Source organism: Dromiciops gliroides, chromosome 5 (genome assembly GCF_019393635.1).
Source record: "Dromiciops gliroides isolate mDroGli1 chromosome 5, mDroGli1.pri, whole genome shotgun sequence".
NCBI lineage: Eukaryota > Metazoa > Chordata > Mammalia > Microbiotheria > Microbiotheriidae > Dromiciops > Dromiciops gliroides.
The window spans coordinates 295,648,231-295,658,920 of NC_057865.1; the positions used below are offsets into that span (position 1 = coordinate 295,648,231).

A 10,690-nucleotide genomic window follows, 5' to 3' on the forward strand; every position below is an offset into this window, starting at 1 on the left:
AGGCCCCACGGATGGGGAAGAATCAGGCCAAACAATAGCCATTCATTGAAAATAACAAAAAATCATATTCAGTGAGTTGGGTTTGGTTCTTCCTTCCCCAGCTAAAGAAATGGAACTGATGAAGTTGGAAGCCAAAAAGACCAGGAAAGAAAATGGTCCTGAGTCCGCTAAGGCAGCCATGACCCACAGCAGCCCTTCTTCCCCTTTGGGGTTGAGGAGCAGATGAAGCAAGGTCAGGAGAGGAAGGGGCCCCATTTTCCTATCTTGGAGGTTGCCCCGGGATGCTTGAGTGGGAGAAGTCCTCTTCAAACTTCTGAGTTTGCCCCTCTACCCAGAATTTCTGGATAAGGGAGTGATGCCGAGGCCAAGGTTTCTGGAGCTGAAGACAGGTTAGTCATCTTCGTATCAGGACCAATCTTGGAGTTAATCCAGTTCAGAAAGTGCCAGGTAGATGTGTAGAGGCCCGGCAGACTGATCCGAGCACAGCCAATACCCCAGCTTGCAATTCCATGAACCACATATGTTTTAGTCTCACTGTCCTTGCACATGAGCGGCCCTCCGCTGTCTCCCTGCACAGAAGGGACATAATCAGCTTCTCAGAACACACAGCCATAGCTCAGGACACACCACTGCCGACCTCTCTGAACACATGGTCACTATTGCCTCAGCACACATGTCCTCCTTGGGCCATAGGGTACCTGGTCACTCCCCCCTCAGCATACCTGCAAGGTCCTCAGTTGAAACTAGAGGGTCTAAGGTGTTCAGGGTAAATGGGGTGGACTCAGGGAAGGTTCTGAGCATGAGGTAAAAGTTCCAACAGAGAGGCCTTCCAAGGCCTTGGACAAAAATTTGTGTATGTGCCAGGAAGGGAAAGTTCCTGATTATGCTGGTTAGCTCTTGTTGGGGGATGGGGGTGGGGGTATTTAACTTCCCAACTGTCTTCTTCCTGTACAGTGCCATAACTGGCATTTTGTGTGGCTTGGAGAAGGGACCTATAAAGTAGAATGAAGGTTAGAATTAGGATGGGGGAAGGACAAAAAGTATCCCTGAACATGGGACCTCGGGACCTTGGAAGGAACAGGTAGGAATGGGAAGAGCCCAGGAAGAGTATGGATTCAGTTGGGAAGGCTAAAAGGGGATCTGAGGATCATGGGAGAGCATTTGTTACCTGGCAAGTGTCCATGTTCTTGTCTGGGTAGCTAGCACACAGGTTGTTTGAACGAACGACCCCATGGTACGAATCGGACTCATTGCATTTTTCCAAATCAATGATCGTCACCTTTGCTTCCTGTACATTTGGTGCGGGCAACCCAGCTATAGCCAGAAGACTATGTTAGACTGATCCCTGAGGAGCCTACACCCTAGGATTTCCTGTGACCCCTATGACCTTGTATGACCCACCATGACTCCCAAATACCTCCCATAAATGCTGTGGCCATGCCCCATAAGCCCCTGGGTACTTCCCTTAAACTTAAGGTGGCAATCAAGCTGAACTTTAAAGGGAAGAAAGGATTTTTAAGAGTTATGGAGATAAGGAAGCAAAATACATTCTAGGCATGAGACGGTCTATGCAAAGGCACAGAGATGAGAAATGGAATGGTAGCAGGTAAGAACGACTTCAAGGCAGGTAGTTTGGCTAGAATGTGGAGAGATGGCTACTGTGCCTGGAAAAATGCCAGTGGGATCCAGGAGGTGAGGGCCTCTAGGGCACCCCCAGGGGGTGTATGTGGGGCATACCTGCCTCTCTGCTCTCAGGGTCCTCTGGCAGGATGGAAGAAGAGAAGCAAACCCTGAGATGATGAGGCAATCCAGATCAGGTGCTTAAAGGCAGACAGGAAGAGCAAGGGCAAGTCCGTGAAGATGAAGACAAGAGGAGCCTGGTCCTGAGAAATCGGTCACTGAGGGCTGTTCTGGCCCCTCCTCCCTAGCCCCACCCCCTGTCCCATGTCTCTTCCCTGCTCTTCACTGTCCCCCTCCTGCTACTTACTATGTTTACTCTGAAGGTACTTTGATGTGCATGAGTTGTGTCCTCCCATTGGGGTGCTGCATGCACAACACCCAGTAAAAAGTAGGTGCTTAATAAGTGTCTATTTGCTGATTAATCCCACACTGTCCCTGTCCCACCGTGTCCATACATACCACTGTCCTCTCTTGCCCTTGTCCCTTGTCTCCTGTGCATGTCCCTGCTCTCTCTCACTCCCACACTTGGCTTGTCCCTGCTGTGTTGTACCCTGACCCCAGACTAACCACTGCCCTCTGCTGCCTTCAGCTTTACCAGCTGAGCTTTACGTTGGCAAGAGCTAACTGGGGACCAGAAATCCATATGGACAGTGATGCTGGGGCCCTCCCACATCTGTGTGGAGGACAAAGTCCTTTCCATCTCTCCACCAGAGGCTTTTCTGGGAACACACATCATTGGCCCCACTCTATGTCTGAGAACTGTACGATTTCTTTCCAAGACCAGTCACCTCTTTGATCCTTTGACTCAAGGAAGGAAGCCTTAATGGGGCGTGGGGGATGGGGGATTTGGAGTGGGGATATGAAATGATGTCTAGATCATGATTTGAAATAGCAAAATGGCAAGCCATGGACCAAGTTTAGAATGCATCTAACAAGAGCAGGCGATGAATTCAACATGCACATATATTACTGGACATGAACAAGGTGGGAATATATTTCATCTGACTATGCTTATTTGTTCCAAGGCCTTTTCTTTTCTTGATTCCTTTATCAATGGCAGAGTGAAGATGGGAGGAAGAGAAAATAAATGTTAATTGAAAAAATAAACTACAATTTAATTTTTTAAAAAAAGAGCTGATGCTGTATTTGTCTGGAGTCTTGCAAATGTAAAGCCTAAAAGTGTAGCAATAATTATAGAATCATAAATTTAGATTTGGAAGGAAACTTAGAGGTTACTGAGTTCAATCCCTTCACTTTACAGATGAAACTGAGGCACACAGAGATTAATGACCTGCCCAGGGCCATATATCTAGCAAGTTCCTGAGACAATATTAAAAGTCAAATCTTCCTGCCTCTAGCACCAGAATTCAATCCACTATTATACCTAGCTTGTAGGTCATCCCTCAGCTTTCTCCCTTGACTCATTCCATATTTAATCTTCTTATCCTAAGCTCTCAAGTAATCTAGAAGTATGTTTGGATATTTCCTTAGTTCAGGCATGCCTCATTTTATTGTGCTTTGCTTTATTGTGCTTCCAGGATATTGTGAGTTTTTGTTTTCTGGGTTTTTTTTACAAATTCAAGGTTTGTGGCAACCAGCAAGTCTATTGGGGTCATTTTCCCAACAGCATGTGCTCACATTGTCTCTGCATCACATTTTGGTGATTCTCACAATATTCCAAACTTTTTCATTATTACTGTATCTATTATGGTTATCAGTGACCTTTGATCTTTTGGGGGGCTCCACAAACCACACCTAAAAGATAGCAAACTGAATTGATAAATGCATGTGTTCTGACTGCTCCACCAACCATTCTTCTCATCAGGCCTCTTTATTCCCTGAGACACAACAATATTGAAATTAGACCAATGGGGCAGCTAGGTGGCACAGTGGATAGAGCACTGGCCCTGGATTCAGGAGGACCTGAGTTCAAATCCAGCTTCAGACACTTAACACTTACTAGCTGTGCGACCCTGGGCAAGTCACTTAACCCCAATTGCCTCACTTAAAAAGAAATAAAGAAAGAAATTAGACCAATTAATAATCCTACAATAGCCTCTAAGTGTTCAAATGAAAGGAAGAATCAATCAATGCAGCAAACTTCATTACTGTCTTCTTTAAGAAATTGTCACAGCCACCCCAACCTTCTGCAGCCAATACCCTGCTCAGCCAGTAGCCCTCAACATCAAGGCAAGGTCCTTCACCGTCAAAAAGATTATGACTCACTGAAGGCCCAGATGAGCCTCAGATATTTGTTGTTGTTGTTGTTGTTTTTGAGCCTCAGATATTTTTAATTAAAATATGTACCTATTTTAAGACATATCACTATTGCACACTTACTATAATATAGTGTAAACATAACTTTTATAGGCACCAGGAAACCAAACTGTGTGGCTGGCTTTATTGTAATATTCACTTTATTGCTGTGGTCTGGAACTGAACCCACAATATCTCCAAGGTATGCCTGTAATTACAATTGTACTCTCTTTCTCATTAATTAGTTGGCCCAAACTCTGACTCCAGATGAGTAAATATTATTTTTGAATAAGCTAGAGAAACTTTTATCCAAACAGTAATTACTTATATCTCTATACATATTAAATCCCTTAATCTCCTATGATCCTAGTATTAAAATCACTGAATTTACAACTTATTAATGAATGAAATCAACAATAAAACAAAGATAGATAACTATTCATAGTATTTTGACTGTAGAAAAGATGAAAGTAAAACAGTTCTAACAAGAAAAGTTTCTCCTCACCTTTCTCTCCATCTTCCCCACAGATTCCTTCATAGATTCTCCTAGATCAAAGTCAACCCACATACAATCTCTCTGACTCCATAAGGAATACCACATAGAATGACAATTGCCATTGTAAATTCAAAACGACAGCCCAAACTTCCTTTTCTACAACATCCCATTTGGCTCTTAAAGATATAGTAGCAGTATCTGCAATATCTGTGGGAAAGTCTAGGGAAATGGGTGTTACAAAAGGAAGGAGGAGGGAGGAAATGCTTATTTATAAATTCAGCAAATAAGATATCATGGAGGGTACCTACAGTGTGGGAAGAACAGCAGTCGAGATATCCAGATGTTATAGGAGACAAAATCCAAGAAAAGAACCAGTATTAATAACCTATATAATAGTAGTTATAACCTCACATATCTATAAACAAAGAACCTACTACGATGAATCAGAGGAGCAAAATGAATCAGACATCTAGCTATAAGAAAGCAAATTTGGCTTCATATATATCCCTGATATTTAGTAGGATGAAATATCATTATTAGACTGATTTTGGAAAGATATATCTTATTCAAAAATTACAAGATAATTTTTTAAAAAGATGAGAGTAACAGTGTAGATTAAAATATATGTGTATTTCGTGGATATAAAGTGCAGGCCCTGGATTCAGGAGGACCTGAGTTCAAATTCAGCCTCAGACACTTGACACTTACTAGCTGTGTTACCCTGGGCAAGTCACTTAACCCTCACTACCTCATAAAAAAAAAGAATATACGTGCATTTCTCATAGCACAATGGTATTCCATTATATCCACATGCCACAACTTGTGAATATAATGGAATAATACAAGTGTGACAAAAGACATTATAAAATGGATGGTTTCAGAAAAACCTAGGAAGATTTGTATGAATTGCTGCAAAGGAAAGTGAACAGAACCAGGAGGGGAAAAAAATCATAAAATAACAACAATAATGTAAAGACAAAGAACTTTGAAAGACTTAAAAACTCTGAGCAATGCAATAAATTCCAAAGGACTCATGAAGAATGCCACCCACCTTGATGGATACAAGATGTCAAATGAGAAACATTTCTGGCCATGATCAATGTGGGAATTTGGTTTTGCTTGATTGTGTATATTTCTTATAAGAGTTTTGTTTTCAGGGGCAGCTAGGTGGCACAGTGGATAAAACACTGGCCCTGGATTTGGGAGGACCTGAGTTCAAATCCGGCCTCAGACACTTGACACTTACTGTGACCCTGGGCAAGTCACTTAACCCACATTGCCCTGAAAAACAAGAAAAAGAAAAGGAAAAAAAGAGCTTTGTTTTCCTTTTCCCCCCAAAGGGATGGAAAGAAAATAGATGCTTGTTAATTTTTAAGTGAGTATTTTACAAAAAAATTTAAAGAATGTATGTACTAAAAATAAAAATAAATAAATAAATAAGAATGTATGTACTCATAATATGATGAAATTTAGGAATCAGAGCAGAGAAACATGGAGAACACTGGCTGAAGAACAAAAGAGGCAGAAACAATAATAATACTGTCATCAAGGTATATTATAGACAGACCAAAAAAGGAGAGATGAGGAGTTTGGAACAGATTTGAATCTTTCCAGTTGGGAGGGAGGGCAAGCACCACGAATGAAGAAAAGCTACAGTGAGGAAATGCTGGTTCAAAAGCCAGGCTCATTGTGTGAAAAACCTAGGGGACACAGACTAACAGAGACCTGTTGAGGGAAAGAGCCCCTAGACCAGAAATAGGATCAAAACCCAGATCAGCAAAGCCCAAGGAGGCTAACAAGAAATAGGGTGTGAAGCCAGGTTTCAGGGTTTAATGCCAAATAGACAGCACGGGGTAAAGTGTGACAAAGTGTTTTCTCAATTTCCCCACTCAGTGAAGATAGGCTGTTCCCATATGTACATTTCACTGCCCTATTTTCATCTGGTCTGGTCCTCTAGCTTCCTCTAAATATGCCCACACAAGATGGTCCACACAGCTTCCAACTTCATTCATCTCCATGGCAACACAAGTAGCAGACACCATTTGCCATTGTCCAGAGATCAAAATTTCATAAGCAAAATCAACAGCCTGCTGATTGCTGCATATAGGGCAATGCTATGCCAACTATCACCACCCTAAAACGCCAGGTTCTTTCTTATTACTAGGTTGGGAGCAGACCTGTTGGATGTACTCTCCTAAAGAAATTTCATGGCAATATGCCCACTGACAAGGTTCCATGGGTCTGGGTCTCCCTTCCTGGCTCAAGTTCACTGCTCCAGTCTTCATGAAGATTTTCCTTGACCCATCCTCCAGCTGCTAGTGCACCCTTTCCCAAAACCATCTTGTACCAATTTGGCAGATAGTTAGGACGTATTTTTGTGGGAAGGTGTTGTTCTTCCCCTTAGGACGTGAATTCCTTGAGGGCAAGGACTGTTATACTTTTGTCTTTAGAACCCCAGAGCCTAGTGCTGGTCAAAACAGTAAATAAAAATTGCTAGTGTTTGAATAGCACTTATTATGTGTACCATGTGCCAGACACTGTGCCAAGTGCTTTACAAATATTAACTTATTTGAACCTCACTATGACCCTGGGAGGTAAGTGCTGTTATCATCCCCTAGGACAAGCAAAACGATTTGCCCAGGGTCCCACACCTATGAAGTATCTATGGTCAAATCTGAACTTGGATATTCTTGATTCCAGTCCAGTACTCTGTCCAGCTACCACCCAGCTGCCTGTTGCTCATAGATAATTGATTGGTGTGGAAGGGGAGGGTTGGTATTGCAAGCTTTTTAAAGGAGAAGTGAAAGAGGGAAGAAAGAGGCAGATCTCTTTGCAGGATGTGGTATCATTTCCCCCTGCCCTCTGGGTTAGAATTGAGGTGGTGAGGTGGAAATGACCTGGGAGCCTGGACTGTATTCAGGGCCCAACATGTGAATTAACAGAATGCTTAAACACCAATGGGATTATGGAAGGAGCCAGCCAAGGTCTACAGTAGAGATGGCTTGAGGCAGCAGTCTGGGGAGCACAGAGCCACACAAGTCTGCTTGGGAGTTTGACCGGGGAGCTCCAGGAAGAGGAGCAGCCCAGGAATAAGAGATCTGACTGGGTAAGCAAGAAAACGCCAAAGAAACCAACCAATAATACCATTATTGCCGTTGGTGGCACTAAAGAGAGCCAGCTCTCTAAGAGCCAGAGAGAGCTTGGCAATGGTTGTTACTATTTAATACCAGTTACTATGCTAGTGGTCGTTCACCTTCTTCGCTTGGTTGCTTATAAAAGGTGATGAGCGTTTGACTGAAACCACGCAGCCTTTTAGACTGTTTGGGACTAAGCAGCTGACCACAGTGGACACTAGTGGACACTACTTGTCCACTTGTTACTTATGGGAACTATAGCAAGGATCATTTTTTTCCAGTGGAGATTTTGATTCTCTGTAGCCCCCGAAATCCCCCCCTGTAACTACCATAGTGCTGTAAACCCTCACCATCCTGACAACCCCAAATGACCCCTGAATCACAACACGACCCCCACAGTGTTCTAAAAGTCTCCTCCCAGACTTACCATCACCATCTCTGAACCCCCAGCTTGCAACAATACAGGACTCTGGCGCCCGGACGGGGGACTCTCCGGAGTTGGGGAGACAGGCTGTGCGCACCAAATCACCACAGTGGACAGGGCTGTCCATCTGCACTAGTGCAATGTCATTGGTGTTGAGCTGAATGTTGTATTGCTCATGTATGAGGATCTGGACAGGCTTCCTTTCCTGCACACGGGGGTCCAAGGGGCCTGACACATTCCAACGAATCTCACCAGCGCCAACCAACAGCCGCCACATGTGCAGGTCACTAAAGAGACAGTCAGTGAGGGCCCAGAGCTTTCACCTGCCCAGTCCTCCTGAAAACGTCCTTGGGGAGCAACCCTCAAGAGACTTTCGCCCCACCCCCAAAGGAAGACTCCTAAAGATATCCCTGGGTAAATCCCTAAAGAGAGAACCTGGCAGATGCCAAAGACAGCCCCCACAGAAACACCCAAAGGCAGAGAGACCTCTGAAGCAAGGCTCCTCAGAGATAAACCCTGGAGGAAAAGTCCCTGGAAGGAGACCATAAGAAAGAGACCCTGGAAAGAGAGATTAACAGAGAGAAATGGCAAGAGAGAAACATGAGGAGATATCAACAGAGGCTGGAAATTATAGAGGAGAGATCCTAGAGACAGACCCTGGAGAGAACTTCCATCCAACCCTTTCCTTAGGCCTCTTACATTTTGTCCTTGAAGCAGTGAGCAGTCGTGAGAACCCAGCTAGGGGTTAATAAGGACCCTCCACAGACATGGTACCTTCTCCCAGACCGGCTGATAATCTGTATACTGATCATCCAGGGCCAGGCCCCAGGCCGAGCATGAAAGTGTCTCAACGTATGGGATATTTCCACCTTTTCTTTTAGCCCTGGCCGGGTTCCACAGGGCCCACTGCAATGGAAAATAGGTCATCAGGAGTCAGCGGCTGGCAGACCACAGGGATGATGGGAAGAAAGTGGCCCCAAAACTCAGTCTCCCTCTTTTCCCCAGCCCTGAGGGTTGAGCCCCTTGGAGGGAAGGAAGCAGAAGGAGGGATGAGGAATGTCCGTGTCTGCCACCAAGCTCATGCATGTACCCTCTATTTCTTCTCATGTGCTCTCCTACATACATGTCCTGCTTGCACATGTGTGCTTCCCAATATGTTCTCACACACACACACACACACACACGCATGCACGCACAATCCCAGGAGACCAGGAGCCACAGGGGCATCTTCTCTAACCTGCCCCAACAAACATTTGCTGAAGGCTCACTAGAAGGAGAATCCTTTGACCTCCTAAGACAGTGCATTCCTCTTCATGACAGCCCCTGACACACCCACCCATGTTCTCCTCATTCACTCCAACTTGTCTCTACACGATTTCCTATGCCCACACACACACATGTTCCCCCTCCATGTGAGTCTCCCTTCACTTACTCACATGTACTTTCCAAAGCAACCCCTAGAGTGCCCACAAAGGAGAGCAGCAGTGCCTGGCACAGCACCCCCACCCCTCCCATCCTCCAACCTGAACTGAGAGCCGGAATGACGTCATACAGTGCTGCCACCCAGCCAATCCTGGACCAGAGCCTTTGTGATGACAAAGGAGACTATGGGGGCAGGAGATTCCCAAGGGAGACGCTGGGGATGGGGAACCTGGGGACAAGATGGAGGAACCTATAGACTTTGAGATAGAAGGGCAGGTAATGACCACAGTTCCCAGTCCCATAATCCTCTCAGTTACAAAGAGCTGGTCTCAAAAACAAATAAACAACTCTGTGAAGCGGGCAGGACAAGGTTACCATCCCATTTTACAGATGAAGAAACTGAAGCTCAAAGGGAGTCATCTATTTGGAAGAGACCGATAAACCCAGTTTGTGCAGCCCCAACCCAAATGATGCACCCCCTCTACAACTTCTTTAAACACTGCCCACCCAGCCTTTCCTTGAAGACTGACAGTGACAGGGAGGTCAATGAGGAGGCTGACCTAGGATTCACTGACTTGTCCAGGGTCATGCCTAAGCTGGAGTTGGAAGACACACACACACACACACAATTCAATTGTGAGCTCAGTGAGGGCAGGGAATCTTCTTCTTTTGACTTTTATCCTCAGCACTCAGCACAGGACTTTACTGATCTGTGGCCTTTAGGATAATAGACAAACTCCCCTGGTGATCAGAAACCTTCACAGCCTGGGCTCGGACCCTGACTCAGTCACATGTAATCGGTGTGAACTGTAAGACTGAGTCTTGGGGTCGCTAGGGGGCGCAGTGGTTAAAGCACCGGCCCTGGAGTCAGGAGGACCTGAGTTCAAATCCGGCCTCAGACACTTGACACTAGCTGTGTGACCCTGGGCAAGTCACTTAACCCCCATTGCCTGCAAAAACAAAACAAAACAAAACAAAAAAACAAAACAAAAACAAAAAACTGAGTCTCAACCTTCTCATCTCTAAAGTGGGGACAACAATAGTTCCTACCTTATGGGGCTGTTGTAAGGCCCAAACAAGCAAATAAAAATAAAGCACTTGGCAAGTCTTAAGATATGATATGTGTCACTCAATATTAAGTATAGGTCATTCTTAAATGCATTGTATATTATTAATAATGTAGCATAAAAGTCATTATTAAATGTATACATTGGTTATTAAATATGTAGGTTATTAAACCTATAGATACATTATTCATAATGTATAATATATAAATCT

The 10,690-nt window shown here is 44.4% G+C and overlaps 1 protein-coding gene across 1 annotated transcript; it reads right to left on the reverse strand.

The window, feature by feature from the left end:
- Positions 1 to 305: 305 nt before the first annotated feature.
- On the reverse strand, positions 306 to 8,267 carry LOC122729069 (acrosin-like). The gene is made up of 4 exons (XM_043967731.1): positions 7,994 to 8,267; positions 2,248 to 2,304; positions 1,169 to 1,314; positions 306 to 569 (listed from the first exon to the last, which is right to left on the reverse strand). Exons 1-4 carry the CDS (start codon positions 8,265 to 8,267, stop codon positions 306 to 308), a joined length of 741 nt encoding a protein of 246 aa, XP_043823666.1.
- Between the last annotated feature and the right edge of the window lie 2,423 nt (positions 8,268 to 10,690).